This window comes from Bos indicus, chromosome 3 (assembly GCF_029378745.1).
Source record: "Bos indicus isolate NIAB-ARS_2022 breed Sahiwal x Tharparkar chromosome 3, NIAB-ARS_B.indTharparkar_mat_pri_1.0, whole genome shotgun sequence".
NCBI lineage: Eukaryota > Metazoa > Chordata > Mammalia > Artiodactyla > Bovidae > Bos > Bos indicus.
In genome coordinates, this window is record NC_091762.1 from 118,467,045 (window position 1) to 118,491,681 (window position 24,637).

Here is a 24,637-nt window from a genome sequence, read left to right on the forward strand (position 1 = left end):
GCCTCTGGTCCTTTCCCTTCAGCCTCGATCCCTTCCAAGGCTGTTTCCAGACCAGGATTTTGGGGAGAAAATAGAATTACTGGACTTGAATTACTGGACATTTAAGTGAAGATACACCTGTGGGCTGTCTGTACAGGTGGAAGGTGGCCGGGCTGCTGATGGGCTGGTGCCCAGGTGCCGCCCCGCCCCTGCCGCCCCTTGCAGGGACCCTGGCACGGAACCGGCGAGCATGAGAGCACACGGCAGAAACCACGGGTCGGAGGGCAATTAATGCTCTTTATTTACACCACAAGAGTGACAAGTCGCACGATGAGGTACAAATACTGGACTCCGGTGAAGTGGAGCCGGCCGTCGGGGGAGGACACCGCAGTCGGTGCAAACCACCCCCCACACAGAATGAAACAAGAATGAGAAAACCAAGGACAGAATCTCCAACTCCACTGAAAAAGGGAAAGGACCCCGGGAAGGTCCAGACAATCGAGAGAGAACGGATGCGAAGTTACAGAGGAGACTGGTCTCTGCCGCCCGCGTGGCGCCCACAGGAGCGGGAAGCGGGCGTCGGGGGGATGGGAACGCGTCCCACCGCGTTTTCTGCGACAGACCATGAGGAGCTCTTGGGTGAATAGGGTCAGCCCCCTCTTATACAGACACATGATAATGTTTGTCATTCTCATAAATTGGAAAGCAGCGCCTCCACTGTGGAGCACACACACCAAAAAGAAGATTAAAAAGAAAAAACAACCACCAACAGAAAATGTCTGCTTTCTTTTTCCTTCAACAGGAGGCTTCTAATCATGTCAAAGACACAAAGTGAGCTGAGCTGTGAAAGCTCTGCTTCATTACAAGGAAGAAATGGTGTCCTTTCAATGCAAAGTATGATTTTAAAACACAGTGCAGTACAGTTCATGACTGCTGAGTGTCAAGTGAAATCCTAGCCGTCCATCGCCTGCAAGTCAGGAAAAGTGGGCTCGGCTGTGCGGAAAGGGCCGCAGGGGCCGCGGCTTCCCCGGGGAGGGGGGGACCAGGGAAGAAACCCCACGGGGCGAATTCCTCCAGAGCAACTGCGGGAGACAGGCGGTCCACCTCGACCTCCGCGTAGGCTCCTACAACACTGTCTCCACATAAATACAATAAACTCTATTATTGGTATGCCACAAGGCTAGATAAACTTTTTCTTAATATGACAAATGTTTAAGTAGTCTTTTTATTTTTTCTTACAATAAAAAGTACAATTTCTTAAGAATAACTTCAGTAAGACGCAAACGTTCCCCCCTCCCCCACTCTCCTTCAAGGTTTTGTTTTACAGAAAGAAAAAAAAAAATCCCCATCTTTTGTTGTCTGCAAATGTCATGGGAGGGGAACAGAAAGGCATTTCTCTTCTTCCCCAAGCTGCCGCGTTTGCGTGCAAAATCCGTATACAATATAAAGACATGCCGCTCGTACAGCCCATGCAACCTCCAGGTGTAGGAAACTTAAAAAAATATATTCATATGTATTTATATATATATTTATATATGTATCAATGCCCGTAAAACACGTGGGCCCAAAAGTCTACAAAAAGAAGAATGGAATGAGCATGTGGCTGTGACCAGGAAAGGAGGAATGTTCCGATCGAAAATTAAAAACAAGAAACTCCATTGTTTAGTGCTGCAAAAACCAGACTTGCTTTCGTGTCAGAACCAGGACAAAACGGTCCTTCCTCTGGAAACAAACTTGGAAAGGAAGTCAAGAAAAACCTAAACGCTTTGACAAAGTGGCCCTTCGGAACCGGAGGGGCGGCTAGTCCCAGGCGGCCGGGGGCGGCCGGGGGACGGCTGCCTGCTGGTGGGGCTCAGGCGCCCGGAGGCGCAGCTGGAAGGCCCGGAGGGCAGGGGGACACGAGGTCCGCGGCATCACGGGGTTTCCTGCAAAGGGGTATAAAGTGCTCACTTGCTGACCCCCGGCCAGCGCCCCCAAGGCCTCTAAAAAGGAACAAAAAGGCTAGAGGTCCAGGGACCACAGCGGGAAGGTGTGGGTGCCCTCCCTGAGGCGGTGGGCGCTCGGGGCGGGCCCTCCGCCCTCTGCCCCGGACGGCTGGCTGTGGAGAAGGGCTGAGTGTGTCTTCAAAGAAAACAAAAGGTACGCGGAACTGCTTTAAGCACGCCTGTGAAGCTGGAGCGAGCTGACAAAGAAAACGGCCCGGCGGGCCTTCTGCAGAGGAGGTCTCCGTTGGACGAGATTAGAAGTAAACCCTTCCAACAGGAACTTGGCCACCAAGGTCACCTGTTACCCCATCACCTGTAAAAACATCAGGTGACGTGTTTCTCCCCAAGAGCCACGGCCGACAGAAGTGGGCAGGTGGCGGGGGTGGGGAGGGGCATCCCAGGAGGCCAGCAGAGACAACTGGCTGGGGCCTGCCTCCACTGTCGGGGGCTGGGTGCTTCCAGCTCTCCCACCAAGCTGGGCCTCAGGGCAAGGGGCCAGGAGGAGAGGGAACACCAGACACGGCCCAAGACCTTCCTGTCCTGCTCTTGATCACTGTCTTGAGTCCAACCAACAGCAACCTGACGACCAGGCCGGTCCAAGAATCTGGACTCTTTTGGTCCCAAGTCTGGCTGCGTCAGAGTCTCTTCCAGAAGCTACCCTGTAAATGTCGCCAGACTTGAGACTTGGCTGGGGTTCCCTACCCATGGGCAAGCTGTGTCTGCGCTTCCTCGTCAGAACCCGATGCACACTCTGGAATGAAACTGGTGGCTTCGAGGGCTGGAAAATGAGTTACCACTAAAAAGTGATCCTTTTCAGTTACTGTCAAAGAGAAAAAAAAGAGCCAAGGATGGACGTCCTGATGGGGAGTCTGCTGTCCCCACGGGGTCACCAGGCAGCGAGGATCCAGGCTCCCCGCGGCCACAGGCTTCAAAGTTCAGGCCTGCTGCTCCCAGCCAGGGCCCTGCCACGTGGCTGCCACAGAAGAGCTTGGGGAGGGTGCACCGGCCCCCTGGCCCCATGCGTGGCTGACAAGTTTACAAGCTCTTTGGAAAAGCCAAGTGAAAAATGCTATCCTGACCACGTGGTCAGAGACGTTTACACGTGAATTTCATGGATGCTGATGGCCCGTGGTGGCTGGCAAGCCCCTCAGCTCAGCGCTGCGAGGGTGCCCCCTGCCCACAAAGCACGGGCGGCAAAGAAAGGCTCCATGCTCTACGTGCAGCCACAGGCGGGCCCAGGCGGGCAGACCTCAGACCCCGCTGCACCTCCGTGCTCACTCTGAAAATAAACTCTGTGCTCACTGTACAAAAATAAACAAAATGAAAATAATAATAATAATAAAAAAAAATACCTTCCAAAGTTAAAAAAAAATGTACAAGCAAAAGTTTAGAAAGAAAAAAGGTTGACGTTATTACCATTCAGAAAACTGCTAAATGGTGAGAAAAAATGTAAAATTCACAAAACAATGCTTATTCCGGATCTTTTTGTGAAAAAGTTCATACAAAATCAACAGCAAATTGATATCCTTTGCTATAAAAACTTATCAGGTACACATGTGCATGGAGGCTTGGAGTGGGGAGGGGTCAGGTCAGAAAATAATTAAGATGAAGGTTCAATCTTGCAGGGCAGGTGTCCCATGGCGAGCCTGTGATTGAAAGCTCTCCACTCTGGAGTTCAGAAATAACATGAGCTTCAAACTAGATCCCTTTCCACAAGCACCTTGAGAGCTGAGTCACAAGCCGTTCATTCGCCAGGGACCTTTACAATCTGCATTTATTTTATATATATATACTTTTTCTATAAATGCGTTATAAATATTTTATCAAGATTTCATAAGAATCAAGTTTCTTAGCTTGGAATACATTGGAATATATATTATACATATATATATATTTATTTATACCTAAAATTTTAAGCAATACTTCATGCTACTTGCTTTTAATAAAAAGCATTCCGATCGTAACACTGAAAGTGTGCCTAGGACATGCTTCACAACCAAATGGAGATGCTCGATTGTTATATGATGTACGAGAAAAAGAACACTTTGGATTCATTTAAAATTTGTTGGACTTCGAAACCCCCAACAGTATTTGCCACTATTTTGGAACTACCTCCATTTTTCTTCAACAGCAATAAAGTGAAACAGGGTGGCAGGACCTCAGCCCTCCAGAGCTGCTGGCCGTGGCGGGGACCACTTGTGAAGCGCCAGGCCGGTGCGAGCCGGCCTCCGGCCCCACCGGCCACAGGGAGCGGTCCCACCCACTCCTGCTGTTTATTTTTCTTAAGGCATTGTTCCTCGGACTTCGGAAAACCCAGCCACAAAAATCCATCAGAGCAATAAAAAAAAAGGCACAAACGCGCATCTTCCGTCGGCTTTGAGAAACCAAAGCCGCACGGGCTCACATTTCTGCTTTTGTCCAGTTTTGTTTTCCTTAACCGCTCTCCCGCTCCACGTCCCAGCCCCACCGCGCACCCGGAGTGTGCAGGGGCAGGCCAGCGCCGGAGCGGCTGACTTTTCTCTGAAAAAGAAATAAGCTACAGGATGAGTTGAGTGGTTTACACGGAGACTGTGGAATTGTGGGGAATCACCAAACCGTAAGCACCAGTTTTAATCAAGTTTGTTTTGTGTCGTGAGATCTTTGATTTTCATTTTCTTTTCCTCGGGTCGGCTCGCTCGGCAGGCGGCTCTGCCACGAGCCCCCGCGGGCTCCCTCCCTCCGCGGCTGCCCTGGGGCGCCCGGAGCGCCCGCTCCCGCACGTCCGTGTGTCCGCGCGTCCCGGCGTCTGCCCGGGTCCGGCAGGCAGAGGGCCGCCGGCTGCGGCTCGCCCCGCCGCGCCCGCGGGCTCGGAGGAGGCCGGCAGGACGCAGGGCGGCAGCAACTTTTCTCGGCGGAGCTTCAAGACGGAGACAGACAAACAAGAGACCCGCAGCTGCGGGAGCGGCTACAGAGGCGGCTCCTCTTCCATGGGCTCCTCGTCGGGTCTGTTGGGGCGGGCGGGGGCGCGGTGGCAACAGAGGAGAGGGTGGGTGTGCGGAAAGTGGGTGTGCGAGGTTCCCACCACCCCGTCCCCTACTCCGAGCCACCCCAGCCCCCGACTCCTAGCTATCTCTGCCCCCTCCAACTCCGAACCATTCCCGCCCCCAACCCCGAGCCACCCCCGCCCCGACTCCTAGCTAACCCGCCCCCTCAACTCCCGGCGACCCCCGCCCCTCCCCTAGGGAAGTGTTCCTTCTGGCCCAGACGCCCTTCAAGTGTTTCTCCAGCTCTTGCTTCTGGAAAGAGGTGGCCGTGCAGTCTGTCCTGGGGCCAGGGTGAGGACACACACTCCCGGCTCTGCTGAGCTAGCACATGCCCCCAGTACACCCGGGAGCAAAGACCCAGGTCACCCGCAGAGGGCGGCAGCACCCACGGCCGGCCAGTGTCCGTGCTCACCTCTTCTCAGGGGCCTTCACCGCCACAGACAGCGAGGCCATGGCAGTAACAGTCTCGGCTTCCTCGTTCTCACACTTCTGGGCCTCGACTAGGGAGTAGCCAGCGGTGGAGGCAAGCCTCTGCAGGGAGCGCCAGTACTGGCCTGCGGAAGTGGGGGCGGTGACTGCTCAGATAGGGACCCCAACCCTGCGCTTGGACCCACGGGGTTCCAGCAGCACCCATCGGTGGCGACTTTAAAGCACCACGCTCTCCAAAGACAGAAGCCACAAGGTGGCCTGGTTAGGAACTCACAGAGGGTGGCCGTCTGGAAGAGCTTCCTGGTGGCCAGGAGAACTGGGCCCTGCAGGGGCAGGACAGCTGGGTGGGGGTGGGCTCCTGGGAGGGTCCCTCCCTCAGGGAGGGGCGGCTGGGATGGGCACTTCCTGACTCCCAGCGGGAGTCCCGAGATGATGGGGGTGGGTGCAGGCAGCCTCCTGGTGTCTCCTGGGCCTCAGGGCTCCTCATTCAGGAGGCCAGGAGCTCAGTGCACAGCAGGGAGACCCTGGGTCCCGCCCACGGACACAGACACTCGTGACGGGGCCACCCCACAGACCCAGGACAAAGGCGGGGCAGAAGTCCCAGGCTGTGTGCAGCCCCTGGGCTCCTGGGCCCGGCCACTCTGAACTGATGGAGTGGGGTTTGCTGGTCCAAGGCAGAGGATAGACCCGAGGACACAGGCTTCCACGCGGGTCCCAGCCTGTCAGCAGGGAGCCTGGAGAAGGGACCTTAAACCCCCCCTGAACCGCAGCTCTTTCGCCCAACAAAGCAGAGCTGGTGACCTGGCTGTGGCAGGCTGTCGCGACATTAACGGGGGTGAGAGGAGAGTCACCGGCTCATCACATTCACCCTGAAAGCCACGTCTCAACATGCAGGTCTGGGGACGCTACTGGCGGTGAGAGAGAAGCAGGGGGTTGGGGTGGGGTTGGGGAGGTGGGAGAAGGGCTGTGGAGTCTGGCCCCTCCCTTGGGGGGGGGGTCTCCCTCCTGAGCCCTGGGCCAGGCCACTTACTGTGGATTTCAATGACCTTCTCCATCGACCGCACAGCGTTGGCATTGGGTCTCTGCTGTAAGACCTTTTCTGGGAGAGGATCGAGCTGGGGATGAAAGAAGAATACATGGTGAATTCGAGGCTGTCAGTAGAATCCCCGTGTGTGTTCAGATGGGACGTCCGGATCAGCGTCTTCCTCACGTGTACGTGCTAACAGAGAAGACAGCTTGAAAAAGCCAGAGGTGGCTGTGGCATTACATAAATGTTTTCACAGAAGTAGACTTATTTTCCTTAAGGTGTTTCCCCTAGGAGGCTCTCGGGTACGTTCGTGGGTGCCTGTTGTAGGCAGGACACTGGCTGGTGTCCAGGGGCAGCTGGTGCAGAGGGGCGGCAGCGTGGGCTCCACTGCTGGATGCATGGCACAGCGTCAGGGGAAGGGATGATGACTTTTCGGAAACATCAGTTTCATCGCACTTGTAAACCAGGGTTTTATAGACAGGGCTTGAATATCCCCACTTTGGCCCTCCCTGGTGGCTCAGCGGTAAAGAATCCGCCTGCCCAGCAGCGGACGTGGGTTTGATCCCTGGGTCAGGAAGATCCCTTGAAGGAGGAAATGGCAACCCACTCCAGTATTCTTGCCTGGGAAATCCCATGGGCAGAGGGGCCTGATGGGCTGCGGTCCAGGGTGTCACAAAGAGTCAGACACGACTGAGCGACAAGCACATCTGCCCTTTAGGGTTTTCTTCCAATGATCAGAGAAAAGGTGGACAGAGGGTGTGAGCATCTCTGCTCTGAGCTCTCCCTGAAGTCCCTGCAGCAGGTGGAGTGGGGAGGCGCACACGGCCCGCCCATCTGATGGCCACAGGGTGCGCCGGGTGTCTGCCACAGAGCCGCCCAGCACGCGGGGTTAAACCAATCACAAAGTACTTGCTTCTCACAAATGCACTGCAGCCGCCAGCGCCCTGTGGGCTCATTTGCTGCACAGGCAGCCCCTGCTCCAGGGCCCGGCCAAGTTCCCTGTCGTCCCTGACTGACAGCTCGTGGCCCTCACTGTGTTTCTTTCTTTACTTTCACTGACTTGGCATCGTTGTTACTGTCTCCTGGAGTTGCTGTTGATTCGGGCTTTCCTGCACTGACGCCCCCCGTCTTGCTCAACAAACAGCTGCCTGGGCTGTCATCCTTCTGCCTGAAGCTTCCTCCTAGAGTTTCCCTTGGAAAAGGTCTCATGGGTCAAGCTTTCCCAGTTTATTTCTCTAGTCCCACCCACCCCAGCCCCACGGCTGACAGTCCCGCTGGGCCTGAGGCTCTGTGCTGGCAGGTTCTTCTTGACAACGGAAGACCTTGCCCCACTGCCTCTGCTTCCTTCGCTGTGAATCGGTTGGTGTCTGGCTAACACTGCTCCTTGTGGCTTGCCTGTCTGCTCTCTCTGGCTACTTTCACAGCTTCCTGTTTGTCGTTGTGGTCTTGCAGTCACTCAGATGACCTTGGATGCAAGCGTTTTTTTTTTTTTTTTTAACTCTGGGTTGGGCCCCTTGCCTTCCAGAGCTGAGGATGGTGCCTCCATCAGTCACTTTTAGTCATCCACGCCTCCCTCTGGTTCTGTATCTGCTCTACAAGCCCGCTTCTACCCCTTGTCTCTGGGTTGTGCTCAGCCTCATTCCTTCAGCTGTTGCTTCCAGGCTGTGGGATTCCCTGGTGGCTCAGTGGTGAAGAATCCTCCTGCCAAGGCAGGACATGAGGGTTTGGTTTCTGGGTGGGGAAGATCCCATGGAGAAGGAAATGACAACCCACTCCAGTACTCTTGCCTGGAGAGTCCCATGGATAGAGAAGCCTGACCGGCTATGGTCCATGGGGTGGCACAGAGTCAGACACAATTGAGCACACACACATCCCTTCCAGGTTATTAGTCTTCTCTCCAGCTGATCTCACCGAGTTTCTGTTTTCTGCTAATATGTTTTCATTTTTAGAAATTCCATTTGGCTCTCTTTAAAACATCCCATTTCAGTTTCAGCGATTTCTGGTTCATCATTCATTAGTATCTTTCTTCTAATATATTAAACATGATTACTTTATCGTTTAAAACTGAAATGAAAAATTAAGTTCTGGTAGTGCTGGTGACAAAAATGAGAGGAGGCACAGGTAAACATGTTAGGATAAGAAGGACCGTGACTACAGGAACAGTAGAGATAAAAGACAGCACAAGAACGCTGTTAACTTCAGTCAATAATTTGGAAAAATTGGCCGAGATAGAAAAAGTTCCTGGTAAAATGTAATCTTCTGAAATTTACTCAAGAAGGGATAAAAAAAAAAAAAAAAAGACAAAATCAGTCATTAACTGATTTTAATGAAACTTAAAAATTTCGCCCAAAGGAGACCCATGGCCCTGGAAAGCCCTTTCAGTCAAGGAACAGATTATTCTGACCCTACATTCACTATTACAGAGAAGAGGGTACTCCCAGCTGTCCATCAGTCTGTCTATCCCTTCAACCATCCATCATCCATCCATCCATCTATCCAACCACTCATCCATCCAACCAATCACCAATCCATCCATCCACCCATCTATCCATCCATTCAACCATCCACTATCTATCCATTTATCCATCCATGCACCCATCCAAGCATCCACCATCCATCCACTTATCCAACTATGCAACTACGCATCCATTCAACCATCCAACAATCCATCTATCTGTCCATCTACCCAGCCATCCATCAATCCATCCATCTACCCATCCATACACACATCCATCCATCCAACCATCCACCATCTATCCATTTATCCATCCATACACCCATCCAGCCATCCAACCACCCACCACCCACCCATCCATCCATCCATCCATCTGTCCAACCATCCACCAATCCATCTATCTATCCACCTACCCATCCAACCATCTACCATCCATCCAACCATCCACCCATTTATCCATCCACCCACCCAACCAACCATCCACCCATCTATGCATCCATCCACTGAACCATCCATCCATTGACCAGTTCATCTATCCATCCATCCATCAATCCATCCATCTATCTACCTACCCATCTACCAGTTCATCTATCCATCCATCCACCAATCCATCAATTTACCCATCCATCCATCCAACCATCCACCACCCATCTGTCCATCCATCCATCTACCAGTCCATCTATTTATCCACCCACCCACCCATCCATCCATCCAACCATCCACCATCCATCTATCCATTCACTAGTTCATCTATCCATCCATCCATTCACCAATTCATCCATCCATCCATCAATCCATCCACCCACCCATCCAACCATCCACCATCTATCCATTTATCCATCTACCAATCCATCTGTTTATCCACCCCCCCACCCACCCATCCATCCATTCACCAATCCATCCATCCACCCATCTATCCATCAATCCACCAAACCATCCATCCATCCACCAGTTCATCTAGCCATCCACCCACCCATCCAACCAATTCTCCCCCCAAAATAGATTGGAAAAACATGGTCTAATAGAAAAATGGGCAAAAAACTGGAAGAGAAAGGCAGAGTGGCCAAGAGACCCATGAAAAGGTGCTCAGCCTCTGAGGAACGAGGAAGTGACCCCTCTGCTGAACTGGGTGCTGTGCTGTCCTGCAGACTGATAGGGTCAAATGTGAGATGCCATGTTGCTGAGGTTGGTCCCCCACTACTGAGGGCCTGAGGGACAAACACTCAGATGCCACCTCGTAGACGTGGGACCACCCCTCCCTCCACTGGGATCTGCCTCAGGGACGCAGTTGCCCTCTGGCCATGGCTGACTGCACAGGGTGGGACCCTGATGTAATTCCCAACCTGGGCCAACCTGGTGAGTCCTGGGCCAGAGAGCAGATACAGGTGGGGAGCCCCTCCAGGAACACCTGCAGGTCCCCATGAGAACGGGGTGTCCCTGTGAAGACAGGAGTGTCCTTAAGCACCTTTGTCAGCGGGCCACCAAGGGCAGAGCCCAGGTCCCCTGTGGGTACAAAGCTGGAGCAGAAAACACGCCTTTCAGGTTTGGGGTCCTCATTGTGGCATAAACAGCTGTGGCCTTATTGTTGCAGTACAACTCTGATAGTTTGCTAGGATTTTATCCCTTTTAAGAAAAAAGCAGTTCTTTAGAAAATAACTCATTCCATAAAATGCCTATCACTTGAAGGCAGAGAGGTGTGTCAGAGCACGATGCCAGGAATTTTCTAAAATGCAACCCAGGTCTTGCTGCTCCCAGTCCTGGGGGGACCCCCACGTCTAACCTCCCCAGGGGGCCCTGGACGTGGCTGGGGGCTGACCCTCCAGGGGGCTGCATGGCCCTCCTCCAGCACCCTCTGCCTGGGTCACATCCGGTGAGCACCTTGGTGCCCACATTGCCGTCTGCCCCCCACCACCATTTCTGTGGTGGCTCCCCATCTTCAGCCGCTCTGGGCATCAGTCTGCCCTGAGCACACATCCAGCCTCCACTTTACACACAAGGGCTGGGCAGCGGGGGAGGCTCTAGCTCTTAAAATATAAATCTCTCATTACCTGGGGTCTTATTTTTCATTTAATAGACATCACTGAGCAGCCCAGGGAGAACCAACCACTATCCATCCTACAAACTTAGGAAACATCAGGGACCAAGAGACAGACCTCTGCCCGGCCTCGCAGAGCAGGGGCCTGCATCTGTGGGGCCAGCTTGGGTGAGGGGTGACGTTCACGCAGGGGCCAGGGCGGTGGGCCGTAGGGAAAGCAGGGGAGAGGGGGTCAGGCCGTGCTAAGCAGGGGAGGGACTGGGGGGCAGGTGCGACTGGGAGCAACGAATAGGGCTTGGCAGAGGGATCTGAGGCACATGGAGGTGTCCAGTGGCCCCAGGAGGAGAGCAGACAGGGGCCACCATCCTGCTCTTGGCCCGGCCGAGCAAGCTCGGAGAGCTGGGCTGTGTGCTTTCACTTGCCCGCCTGTGTCTGGAAGGAGCCAAGCTGGAGAGGCTTTGAGGACTTCCCTGGTGGCTCAGATGGTAAAGCATCGGCCTACAATGCAGGAGACCCGGGTTCAGTGCATGGATCAGGAAGATCCCCTGGAGAAGGAAATGGCAATCCACTCCAGTATTCTTGTCTGGAGAATCCCATGGATGGAGGAGCCTGGTGGACTACAGCCCACAGCGTCACAAAGTGTCAAGACACGGCTGAGCGACTTCACTTTCACTTTCACTTGGAAGAGAACAGAGGGCTGGCTGTGGGTAACGCCAAGTCCGAGTGATAGACAGGAGCCCCTGGCCACCCTGGGGCATGTTCACCTCGCGTGTATTCCACGTCACAACCGAATCAGAAAGGAGGCTCGGACTTTAAAAAGCCAGCCTCGGGGAAAGTGCGCAAGAAAACCCTTGTGCAGAGCGCCTGGTTGTGGGTATCGGTGTGGCCTGCTACTCTGCAGTTTACAAGAGCTCACACCACACCCTGAGTGAGCAGAAACCAGAGAGGTTACAGCACCAAAGAAAACGGTCCTTACGAAATCCTGGCTGAACCCAAGTCACAGCGTGTGTTTTCCAGAAAACGAAACTGCACTTTGGTGGGCATCTCTGGGCCCGCAGAGAACACGAGAGATGACGGAGCCCCCAGCCCATGCTCAGGGGCTCACGCCCTGTCCCACCATCCAGAAGCTGCCCCCAGCCTGTGACGGACCTGACGCTCACGGCCGTGCCCGGGTTCAGACGCCTGGCCACCCCGGCAGGTGCCCCGGCCCCTGCGTTCTTCCCAAGGAGACAGACAGCGTCCCCGGGGGCTCTCCAGCCGACCACACCCCCTGCCTGAAGGCTGGCTCTGCGATCCCCCCTCCCCATCTCGAGGATCCTCTGGGCAGAGGGCCCTGTAGTACTCAGAGCCACGGGGGCCCGGGGGCCGCCCCAGCCTGCTCTCCTGCATCTTCCCTTCTCTCTCGGCCTCTCCAGGACCTCTTCCAGAGATGGGTTTCTGGTCGGCCTCCTCTCCCGAGTCCTCTGTCCTCAGGCCCAGCCCCAGCCTCCCTGCTGGCTCCCCCGGGGAGGGGCCGGGCCGCCTGCAGTCACTTGTGACTGCGGTTCCCACCTGCTGGCCGAGCTCCTCTGGGGGCCTCAGGGAAGCACGCTCCTGCCAGGGCTGGTGCTGAGCCCTCCCGGGACATCCCCTCCTCGGGGTCCTTGAGGGGCTGGGTGGTGGGTGGGGTCCCCTCCCCCGCAGGAGGGCCTGCACGTCTGTCTGCTCAGGCTCTGCGGCCTCAGCGCGTGGACTGTATCTGGCGACAGGGCCGGACTCAGTGACTATCAGGGGCCGGCCACATGGCGTTTCCTGAGCCTCCTAGTGAGGCGCAGAGGCTTGGAGGACATTCCTGGTTTGCAACAGTTTTTAAACACTAGTGAAAATGAACCACATGGCACCAAAAAACCGCAACTCCTTCAGACAAAGGTTAGAAGACAGCCTCCACTGATAAGACAGCGGAGGGCATATGCCCAGGGTGGCGGGATGCTCCTGGGGCCCCCGAGGTGGGTTCTGGTCCCCACCTCGGGCTCAGCTCCTCATCTCCCCGCAGCAGGAGGCCCAGGAGCTCCGGGGCGGGTCCCCTCTTGCCGGCAGAGGGTGCAGGGCTGCTTCTCCGGGGGAAGGTGGGGAGCTGACGGGCCCGCTGGGGCACAACTCAGACACGTGGCCCACCTCCCCGACCCAGCACAAGCCGTGTCCTGGAAACACGACTGGGGGACAGCCTGCTCCATCCTCACGGCCTGCATGTGGGCGCTTCGGTGAGGTGAGCACAGGTGAACCCCAGCTGGCGGGCTGGAAGCTGACAGCGGGCTCGGTCAGCCCTGCGTCTCCTGCGTCCACCCGCTGCTTCTAACCCCCCGGGGCCGCCCCACTCTGCGGCCTGGCGAGGCAGTGCAGTGGGACAAGGGAGGGACACTGCCGCGGCCGCCGGCCACCTGATCCCCCACCACCTCCTGCCCGGGGTCTTGGACTTGGGATCAATGAGCCGGTGCCATGTGACCCCCCAGAAACCGCACAGCTAAATAGAAAATGGGCCCCAAAGGAGCCTCCCCTTGGGGGCGACCTGTGAGAGGGGAAGCGACTCCCCACCTGCCCGGGGCCCTGCCCTGGGCTGCAGGTCCTTGGCACACCCCCCACCCAGCTCCCGTAAGTGACATCTCACTGTCATCGTCCCCAAGGGCTGCAGATGGCGTGAAGCTGAAGCTAGTCAATACGACGGCTTTGTGTTCAATAGTCAATTCACACAACTTCAGTTCAGTAGTTGGTACGATGGCTGTTGTGGCGTGGCAGGCCCTCCAGGCCCAGCCCCGCGCGTGCCCCTCTGCTGACCCCCATGGGCGGGCGCCCCCAACACCGGCCGTGCACAGTCGGCTTCCCCCACCCCAGAGTGAGCCGTCCCTGCGCCTGGCATCAGCCTCATCAAAGGCCGAGGGGTGAGGCTCCCTCCAACTTTCTGGCATTAAAAAGATTTTTAAGAGACCTCGATAAAACTAGGGCTTCCTGCTTTTTGATGTGTTTCACCAAAGGAATACTTTGTCAGAAGAGCGCGAGCAGCTGAGCTGAAAGCCGAGTTCTCTACCGCTATTTTAAAATAGCTGGCTCTCAGAATCAAAAGCCCTCAAGACGGCTTGAATATAGAAATCAGCTGCCTTCTAGTAAAAGGGGTGAGGAGATCGCTTTATGGGAAGAGAGGAAAGGTGAAGACTCCTGCACACTTTGGAAAGCAAAAGCAGGCGGGTGTTTGCCAGAGAACATTCACACGTGTTGCTAACAAGCTGACCAGAGAGCGGAGATTCCAGCAGGCCCCCGGACCCAGGTGTGACTCAGGTTACAATGGACACCATCTAGGACATGCAGAGGTTGACAGGAGAAAACACAGCCCTCCCAGGTGCCTGCCCACCCAAGCTTACCACCTCCACCCCTGTTGCCAGCCAGCGGCCTGTCCCAGCAGACAGCCAGGGAACACAAGCCCGGGCCAGGGAGCACAAGCCCAGGCCAGGGAGCACGTGCCCCAGCCAGGGAGCAGGCATCTGATTCAGGGAGCACAAGCCTGGGCCAGGGAGCATGCGCCTGATTCAGGGAGCACGCACCTGATCCGGGCCAGGGAGCAGGTGTCTGATTCAGGGAGCACAAGTCTGTGCCAGGAAGCACGCACCCGATTCAGGGAGCAGAAGCCCACGTCGTGGAGCACAAGCCTGGGCTAAGGAGCATCGCAGGCAGGCCTTACAGGGAGCCGCCCTGCAGTTCTGCCTCTTTCCCTCCGTGCCTGGAGTCTTAGATCCCCCCCGTGAGCCCCTGGGCCTGGCCACTGGGAGCTGCTACTCCAGGAAGGACACACAGGTCCAGGGGCGGGACTCAGGCACCCCACAGGGCACCAGGTAACCCTGACCCTACTGAGAGAGGGTCCACGCACTCTGCGAACGTGGAGAAGCCCCGTTTCATCTGACGGGCCCTGGGGAGGGGAGCAGCCTCCAGGCGTTCCTGCATGGGCCTGCACCTCCCTAAGGCCCCCACGAGACCCTCTGTGTCTGGGGAGTGTGGACTGTGGGCCTTGCTCCACCGCGGGCCGGCTGGCGACCCGAGCCACTTGGCCAGTGCTACCATACACCAGCGGCTCTTTCCTTGGCCCCTCACGGCAATGCCATGGGAAAAGCAGCCAGAGAAAGCCATGTGGTGGGTGTGGGAACCACCCACGCTTCCCTGATGGGGTCAGGAGACTGGGATGTGGCCTCGTGTCCAAGGCCGTGGATGCATTTAAAGCTTCAGGAAGAGCACGGTTCCAAAATCCAAGGTGGAAGCTACAGAGTGGGTTTCTGTCATGAACTTCAGATTCTCAGAACCGACCCAGGCAGTATCCCCACCCCTGTCCTCCCCCCCTGGCAGCCGGGTGGCTTTGTCCACCAGGAGTGCCAGTGGGCGTGGGCATCCCAGGCCGATGGCATTTTAGCCTGGAAAACTCTCTCCCAGTGGGCCTCCCTCCGTGGAACCCTGTGAAGTTCCCTCTGAGCCCGGCTGTTAGGCCGGGCTGCTGAACCCAGTCCTGGGCATCGCCTGAGGGTCAGAGCAGCAGGAGAGCCACAGGGACCCGGGCCCATGCCCCAGCCCCCAAGATGGCGTGCTAACACCTCCCCCAGGACCTGCTTCAGGACGTCCCAGAGAACCGACCATCCACGAGGAGGTAACCAGGTAAAGGCGTTCCCGTGTGAGCCCTACATCAAGGCGAGTGCCTTTAAAAGACAGATGCTGAGCCGTCTGCTCAGGAGACACGGCTTCTAACTGTCCCTTTGCCCACCCACTTCCGGCCACAACCAGACAGTCCTGTTGGGTGGGCAAGCCTCCTCTTGGATGTGACTGGCAGATGCGCAGGCCGCGAGACAGCGGGGCAGGGCGGGGCCCTCCTACCTCATTCCCCAGCAGGGCAGAGACGCAGGCTTCCGAGGCGTCGCAGATGGCTGTGAGATCGTGGCCCCCCTCCAGCGCCAGGACAACCCGGCCGCCGGCCAGGCCCATCAGCTGCTTTGTCAGGTACCCGAAACCTGCGGGGGACACGGGAGAGGCAAAGTGGCGGGTGAGGCGCCTGGCAGCGGACCAAAGCGGCCGGGGCGCTGCAGTGCCTTACCAAGGCCCCGAGGCCGGCACTCCGAGTGAGACACCTAATGGAAGCCAGGCTGGCCTGTGATAAATCCACTGGAGGATTTCGGCTTGGGATTCTTTTTGATCTCTGTGGGAGTAGGAATTATGGTTTCGGGGCTTTGATTTTATAATGTTGCAAATCATCTCGTTCGGGGGCGGGGAGGAGCCCCGGGGGAGCCCCCATCTCGCTTGCGGGACCACAGAAGCCGGGAGGCAGCAGGGCGGCGGGCAGGGCAGCTGCTGGGGCCTGGCCACATCCGTCCCAGGGCCCAGGGCGTTCCAGTCGGCCGAAGTGCCGGGCACAGGTGTGCCAACACACCCACGCGTGTGTCACCGCCAGGGCCCTGCGCCCTGTCACTGTGCATGTCACCACTGCGCCCCTCCAGGGCCCTCCTGCATCCCCATCTGGCTTTCTGCAGCAGCCACGGTCCCTGCAGTGCAGCCCAACACCCTCCCCACGGAGAATGAGAATGACCCTCCTCGGGGAGCCAGGCCACCTGACCCCATCTGTCCACAGAGGCTGGCGCTCAGCAGAGCGGGCCCGAGGCTGGACTCTGCCCCCGGGCAGCTGCGGGTGCCGGCGAGGCCCTGGGGCCCCCCAGCCTCAGTTTCGTTTCCGGTGGCGACAGTGACGCTGGCTTGGAGGCGACTGCAAGGACCCCAGGAAGCACTCAGGGCGTGGGCCCCCAGGCTGGGCGTGGAGGGCACTGGTGCCCTGCCTGTCAGGGACTCAGCCTCTCGGCCGCCGGCTGGGCAGGTGGACTCTGCGAGGCTGTGCTCTGTTGCTGGGCTTCCTCTTTGCTGCACCATGCTCTCCCCACATGGGTGCAGGGGACAGGCTCCCCTGTCCCCCCGGAACCCCAGGCACCCAGACCACTGCAACCCCCAGGTCGCTGGTCAGGGTTGGGGCGTCCAGGCCTTTCTGGGGCCGGCGCTGGGGTGGGGGCGCTGTCACCTGCCTGAGTTGCTGAGACGGAGGATGCACATGTCTTTCCTCCCCTGACTAGAGTGAGCCTGCTCTCGGCTCTTTATGTCTTCACAGCGTTTAGGGCCGGCCCCCCCACAGGCCCCGCGTGGGATGACAGCCCTCAGGAGGAGGGGGACCCGGCCCCAGCTGACAGCAGCAGAGGGCAGGCCCCAGGCTTGCTGGCCTTCTGGCTGCACGCCTGCCGCAGGCCTCGTGCTCTCCGGGGAGCCGGTGTCGTGGTTTCAGTAAGATGTCTTTGGGGTTTTGGGGTGGAGTCTCCTTCCACGGCCACTGGAGGGGAAGCCTGGTGTGCACACCGCGCATCTGACACCTGGCCACCCGCAAACCTGACTTACACTTGGCGGAGAGGTTGTAGCCTCCGAGGGGCGTGGGGTGGCCCTCCACGGCATCGAAGCCCGAGGACACCAGCACCACGTCCGGGGCGAACTCGCTGGCGATCGGCATGACCACGGTCCTGCACGGGGCAGAGGGGGAGACGCCGCGTCAGCCCAGGATGGCCACTGTCACTGGCTGCTGGGGCTTCTGGGGCACCGCCCAGCACTGGGGACCCGGGGCCGGGCAGCCGAGCTGGTGAGGGCGTCCCGGAGCCCCCACCCTGGCCTTCGACGACCACAGCCCAAGGCTATGCCGTCAGCTGCGACGGACCAAATGACCCGCTGCTGGGGTGCAGGAGGGACGTGTAAGGCTAATTAGAAAGAAATTCAACACTTAGGATCCCTAAAGGGACAACTGATGCCCCAGTTTAAGAGAACCAACTGGTTAGTAGTATAAACAGACGCTGAGGAGGTCAGGCGCTAAGTTACGTTCAGGACACAAGGCAAGAAAAGTGGGGGGAAGCTCCTGTTAACACAACTGGCTCAGGAGCTCGCAGCCTGAGTGTACGGCTCAGCCTGGAAATCTCAGTTCCTGCTGAGACCAGGAAGACTCCCGTCCATCTAGTCCAGCGTCTGACCCAGAGCCAGCCTCATAGGCCTGGAATGTCCCCCTTGACTTTCTGTCTTCCTCCTGCCCGGCTCCTCACCTCTGAGATACACTCCCGCCCCTGCCAGGTCTTCAGAAGATTGCACAAGGGGCTCAGTGTGCGGGGCGTGACCAATGGTCACCGCCCCTCACGGGCTGGGCCCCAGGGAGCACCACAGGCACGGGGCGGGCCCCAGGGAGCACCACGGGCACGGGGCGGGCCCCAGGGAGAACCATGGGCACAGAGAAGGCCCAGGGAGCGCCACAGGCATGGGCCGGGCCCCAGGGAGCACCACGGGCACGGGGCGGGCCCCAGGGAGCACCACGGGCACAGAGAAGGCCCAGGGAGCGCCACAGGCATGGGGCGGGCCCCAGGGAGCACCACGGGCACGGGGCGGGCCCCAGGGAGCACCACGGGCGCAGAGAAGGCCCAGGGAGCGCCACAGGCATGGGGCGGGCCGCAGGGAGCACCATGGGCACAGGACGGGCCCCAGGGAGCACCATGGGCACAGGGAAGGCCTAGGGAGGACCATGGGCACGGGGCAGGCCCCAGGGAGCACCATGGCCACAGGCCGGGTCACAGGGAGGACCATGGGTACGGGGCACCCCCCTGTAATCCCACAGGCTCTCATCAGGATGACATAAAATCACCGTTTATGACAGCAAAGTCAACTCTGGAAGATGACAACTTTGGCCAAAGAAACAGAATCAGTTCAGTTCAATTCAGTTCAGTTGCTCAGTCGTGTCTGACTCTTTGCGACCCCATGGACTGCAGCATCCCAGGCCTCCCTGTCCATCACCAACCCCTGGAGTTCACCCAAACTCATGTCCATAAGAAACAGAATGCTCAGTGTTAAATACTTCTCCATCTAGGAACTATCCTGGTTTGTGGTCCTGTTGAGAGGTCCCTCTGATTTCAGGTTGGGGAGGGCCGAGAACCCCGGAGAGCCACACAGGTGAAGACCCGGCCCCTGCTCTGCAGGAACCGTGGTGAGGAGCCAGGAGGCCCGGCCAGACTCCTGCGACCATGCATGGCCCAGGGGGCTTCCCAGGGGACATCCACCTGTGACGGGTCAGGTGATGGGAGCATCTACCACCAAGACTCACCAACTTCACCCCTGGCCCTTCGTCCACCAGGAAATCCCCTTCTGGAACCAGGGAGTCACAGGCCAGGTGGGCCTTTCAGCAGCTGGCAGCTTCTATTCTTTCCTCTGAGGCTGGGTCCAGTTCAGTTTCCTCCTGAACAGCCTCTGCGGAGCTGATGGAAATGCTCTCAAGGACTCAGGCTCTGGGCCTTGGGGGCCACCCCTCAGAGCCCAGCAACGCTGCATGTGGGTCAGATCAGGGGCTGAGAGCATTCCTGCCGAGGGCCAGGGAGCAGACACTTCCATCTTTGGGCCACTTGACTTAAAAAACACAAGGTGGGACCTGGTCCCTGGGCTGCCGTCCACCAGCCCTGCCCCAGACTCCTGCCATTCCGACTCTGCTGAAGTTGCTCCATGCATGATGCCAGCCCCCGCTCTGAACGCTTCTCGGTGCCAGTGGGACGAGAGCTCACAGGAACTGGAGACGCGATGTAGAGAGCATGGCCTCTTTTTCTGGCTGCACCGCACGGCATGCGGGATCTTAGTTTCTCAATGAAGGGTCGGACCTGTGTCCCCTGCGCTGAAGCGCAGAGCCTCAACTGCTGGACGCCAGGGAAGTCTGTGAGCGCGGTCTTCTAAACACAGCACAGGCATCAGAGCAGGCCCTGGGGCTTGTGTGGAAATTCCTGGTCCAGGATGGTGGTGGGGGGGCCGCCTTGGGATCCAGGAAAAGCTGTCTGCTCTCCCTCCACGCCCGGCAGCTGTGTCTGTGCCCACAAACGCACAGGCCACCGTTCCCCACTGCGAGCACCCGGCGGGGCCCTCTGCACGAGCCCTCATCATTCCAGCGAGGCTGGTTTTCAATTATTTTTAATGAAGTTCTTGTCACATAAACTTTGTCTTTGGGCAGGAGACCGGCTTCGGCCGCAATCTTGGTAGGGATTTTAAAGCCGGCACGGTGTTTCAATGAAAACCACAGACGTTCCAAGCAGACGCCGGCTCATTCATAGAGCTCCGGCAGACGTTTTGAAGCAAGTGCATGTGGGCGCTCTGCTGCTCTGCTTTGAAGTATCGCGGAGCGATTTCATTTCTAATCCCCCCACAAAATTAAAAAAAAACAGCCCTGTGAAAATCATCATTAAAGGAGGTGAATACCGAGAGGGTCCCTGGCGTCTGTGCTTGGTGTGTGGCTTCGCCCCAAAGCCAATCATAACAAGTTGTAAAGCACGGCTGATCCCTCGTGTTGGCGTGTGGGTGTGTGGTGTGTGCATGCGTGTGTGACAGGTCTGGGGAGGGGGGCTGGCGCACAGTCCAGGCGGGAGTCTGAGCACCTAGGAAAGCGGATGTCCGTGCGCACACCTTCCTTTCCTCTTCCTGACTGGGACGGTTGACGCTGTAATCCCGAATGCTTGCTACAGTAAGAAAATCTGAAATGGTGCTGTTTGCCCGGCGTGTGCTGAGTGGGTGTGCAGCACACATTTTTAGTGTGCCCTAAGCCCCGAGAAACGTCGTCTTCCCTTGACAGGACTTGGCTTCCTCGTGGGTAGGAGAGGGCTGGACGCGTCACTACTGACTGTCTACCAGCCTGCCTTCTGGACCTCCCAGCATCACCCTGCCCGGGACCCTCGTGCCAGAAGCAAGCTGCCAGCCTGTGACTGGTTAACAGCTGCTGCAAAGAAAATGGGAAACTGCCTGACATTTTATTTCTAGGATGAAGTTTTAATGAGCAGTTTAGTCTGAAAATAATAAGATCTAAATATCCGCTGAAGGCCTTCCCTCAAACTGCTGCTCTAAGGCGAATGGGTCTAGGGGGTCCTTGGCGACCTTCAGTGGGAAAACCGAGGAGGACAGCATTGAGGGCCAGGAGCCTCCCAGGGCAGCAGACCACCAATCGTCCGCTTTCAGGGAGGAGACCCTGAGAGAGGAGGAGGCCAGGTGCAGCTCTGGACGTGGGAAAGCGGGGGGTGGGGGAGATGGCGACAGGGATGAGCAGCGGAGGTCCCGGGGCCTCCGCGCCCTGTGGGGTGGGGTGCAAACGCGCAAAGTACCTGCGCAGCTGAGCTCCTGGCCCGTGACGCCTAGGACCCGGCCCGGCGCCTCTGCCCTGGACACGCGCTCTGCCCATCCCTCCATCCTTTGCTCGCTGGAAAGTTCACACCTGCAGCCGGGTTTCCATGGGGAAAAGCCAGGCCGGGTGCCAGGGCTCGGCAAGCCAGACGACAGGGTGGACGTCGCTGACCGGCCTGTTCAGCTTGGGCCAGCCTGGCTGCTCCATGAAGGCGGCAGTGCCCGGGGTGCTACGGGGTCCCTGCAGCTCCCAGAATCATGTCTTATCAGCTGCACTGTAACCTCGCACGGCCAGACTCTGCCGTGCCAACATGCCAACTCCCAACCCACAGTGAAATCTAAATGCACGAGCTGGCTCCAACAGCTGGCTCCAACTTCTAAAGAAGAAATGACTTCTCAATACACCACCCAACTGGGGCCCGCACAAATCCGCCAGACTGGCGGTCAACGCCAGCTGGGGGCACATGACCTGGTGGCCAGTGGGCTGCGGTGCCGTGTTTGGGGGCTGTGCCCACTGGTTCCAGGGCCTTGGCTGGAACCAAGGTTCTGTCTGCTACGCTGCCCCTGGCTTGCTTCTGCCCCTCCGATGCCCTGGGGCACTGTCCACGCAAGCTGGCCCTAAACACCCCTCGCATGCGGCCCCCGGAGCCTTCGCCCCACAGGCTTCCTTGCTCATGCTCACCCCTGTGTTTCTGGCTGGTTCCACAGTTCACGTCTCCCGCCAGGAGGGCGCTCACTGGCTGGAGGCGCCAGGCAGAGGACACTGATTGTGGCCGAGCCCTGAGTCCAGACCCGGTTTTACAAAGGTTGCTGCTGGGAGCCCGACAGCACCATTTCAGTGATGGCATTTTGATCATCGAAAACTTCCTTTCGTTTATGCTCTGCAAGGGGAGGTATGTGCCCTTTGGGATCTGGAATCTCTGTACACCTGCCTAGGGGGGCCTGGCCTCTGAGTCCCTGCCCTGGGGGTCCCAGCCTCTAAGTCCACCTGCTTTGGGAGCCTGGCTTCTGAGCCCCTGCTATGGGGGCCCACATCCTCTTGAAACCCCACCCTCTCCACTGGGACTGCAGGCCAGGGGCCCAGCACCTGCTCATCAAGTACCCAAGCTCTGCTGAGAGTCGGGATGTGAAGGAAGACAGTGATGACGGGAATGTGACTGCCCGGGCCGGGCCCCCCAGCAGTGACGCCGTGGCCTCAGCCAGGCTGAAAGCCACTGAAGGCCACCCCTGCTGCCGCCTCCCCACACAGGCCTGCCCCACCCTGCCCCCCACCGGAGTCGCATCCCCGAGGCTTGGCCTCTTAGCTCTCTGCTCGCCAACCTCCATCTGCCAAGGTGTGGACGTCTTTCCTCCCCACCCCCGGCAGGCTCCTGGGCAGCGGGCGGGCACCTCGCCACTCCAGACCCCAATGTATTCTCGCCCCCTTCCTGGCCCTGCGGCCCGGGCCCCGCCTGTCAGGGGCCCCCAGGAAGCCTTGTGCTTGAAGGCTCCACGACCAGCCATGGGAGCGTCCCCCGCCCCGACACCACGAGGCCCCCACCCGAGGGCAGGAGGACGCCGCATGCCATCGGCACAGGCCCATCTCACCCGGGGCCCTGCCACCCACGAGGACAGGCACGTGCACCCCCGACCTGTACACAGGTGCAGTGACCGCGGGCTAAACACGGCATCGCTCAACTCCGAGGTTTTACTTCTATCTTCTGCTTCTAAGATCATTGCAGTAGAAATGTCCTCGGATAAACGCTCTGCCGAGAAGACCTGGACGCCCCTGAAGAGCTACAGTGGCTGCTAGAGGGGTCCAGGTGGGTGTGTTCATGGCCCCCAGGGGCTAGGCCCTCAGGGACAGTCTCCCCGGAGCAGACACGCTATTGTGAACGCAGCCAGCGCCCCGAACTAGATGTTCGCACGTGTTTCAGAGGGTCAAATTTTATGTATAGTTTAGCTCAACAACAACCAACCAGTGTTTTTTTTTTTTTTAAAAAACATGGAAGAAACAAAAGCCCCTCAACCTTCCTGCAGGGCTTCAAAGGTTGGGTAAATGAAATGAACCTGCTCAGCTTCTCAGAATAGAGGCCGACCTCACTCAGAGAGGAAGACTTCCACTTGCAAACAGGCGGTTTCACCAGCATCTCTGATAACTTTTATAACACGGCCTTTCCCCCCACAGGGCACTGTGAGAGCAGGAGCAGTCCCTGCTCCACCATCCCTGAGCACCTTTATATCACGGCCTGTACCCCATACTGGGCTCTGAAAGCATGAGCAGTCCTGGCTCCACCATCTCTGGGATGGTCCGGCTCCACCATCCCTGAGCACCTTTGTTAACACGGCCTTTCCCCCCACACAGTGCTCTGAGGGCAGCAGCAGTCCCGGCCCCTGCACCCCACGCTGCCGGGTGGCAGGGAAGTGAGGGGTTAAGAAAAGTACACCAGGATCTCCTGGCCCGGAGGCCTCCGCTGCTCAGCAGACTTCAAAGCTGCTGGCCTGGCTGGTTTGAATTAAAGTCCCCTTTTCTCCCAGAGTCTCAGGCCCAGGAGAAAGTGCTGCTGCCTCTGGCTTTCATTAGGGGCAATTTTCTTATCTCTTCTTCATCTCGGGCTTGATCTCCTGAAATGCAACAAGGCAGGCGTGGGTCTCAGCAGAAGGTGCTGCCTGGAAGGCATGGGGCGAGCGTCGTCCGGGCCCCCAGGGAGCGGGCAGAGGAGGGGAAACGGCTTCTGACCCTCCTTCCCCACTCTGATCGATGCCCAGGGAACCATAAATTGTAAACTTCAAAGTGCTATTTTACATTAAAATCAATAAAAGAAAAAAACCCTGAAACAATTTTCCTTTTCAAAGAGGCTATTTGAGCTTTAAAAAGTTCACTTGATAGGGCATCACCATGTATACACTTGGCAGAAGATTAAAACGGGACATCAATAGCAACTCTGGGTGAGGGGTCCATCGTAATGCTGGCGGTCGGGGAGGGGGCGACCCCCAGGACCCGCCTCCTGCCCGCTTTTCCACCCCATCAGCGTGCCCAGCACCCCGAGACAGCCCTGGAGGCCGGTTCAGTCGGAACCTGGTCTGAAGGAAGAGGGAACCGCCATTTTTACCACTTTAACCCCTAGTTTCAAGACAGCCTCCACCAGAATTCAGCCATGCCGGGTCCCCTGAGGCATCAGAGGTCACTGGGCTGTATCATGCCTCTCAGGGCTGAGTCCAGACACTTTCTTCCCCAGGAAGCCCCTGAGGAGGGCCAGTTCTCGGGGTGGGGCTGGAGGGCGTCCTGGGGCGGGCGGTGATGGCCTCCACAGAGAAGGCCAGTTCTGATTTCCTGAAGCTGACGTTTAATCATGTACGTGAGCGGTTTTCAGATGTGGTGTCCGTTTAGGGGGAGTCCTTCTCCCCTAAGTAAGGGGGGGGACAATGTCACGATTGCATTACATCTTACCAAGAGGAAGAGGAAAGAAGAGCATTAAGCCACTGAGATCGGAGGAGAGAGTGTCTGGG

The 24,637-nt window shown here is 57.7% G+C and overlaps 1 protein-coding gene and 1 long non-coding RNA gene across 12 annotated transcripts in view; one reads left to right on the plus strand and one right to left on the minus strand.

The window, feature by feature from the left end:
• Positions 1-256: 256 nt before the first annotated feature.
• The window catches only part of HDAC4 (histone deacetylase 4), a 298,724-nt gene continuing 274,343 nt past the window's right edge, over positions 257-24,637 (minus strand). For 10 of the 11 annotated variants that reach the window (XM_070787003.1, XM_070787004.1, XM_070787001.1 and 7 more), the window contains 5 exons: positions 17,372-17,490; positions 15,818-15,951; positions 6,447-6,531; positions 5,400-5,541; positions 257-4,948 (listed from right to left, as the gene is read on the minus strand). In XM_070787003.1, coding sequence (XP_070643104.1) covers positions 4,909-4,948; positions 5,400-5,541; positions 6,447-6,531; positions 15,818-15,951; positions 17,372-17,490 — 520 coding nt within the window. In that variant the 3' untranslated portion in view covers positions 257-4,908. Of the gene's footprint in view, positions 4,949-5,399; positions 5,542-6,446; positions 6,532-15,817; positions 15,952-17,371; positions 17,491-22,452; positions 23,753-24,637 lie in introns of those variants that run through there. The other variant, XM_070787011.1, reaches the window with a different exon arrangement.
• Positions 6,208-6,706, plus strand: LOC139182306 (uncharacterized). Its single transcript, XR_011565977.1, has 2 exons — positions 6,208-6,330; positions 6,483-6,706. It is a non-coding gene; the product is annotated as an uncharacterized lncRNA (long non-coding RNA).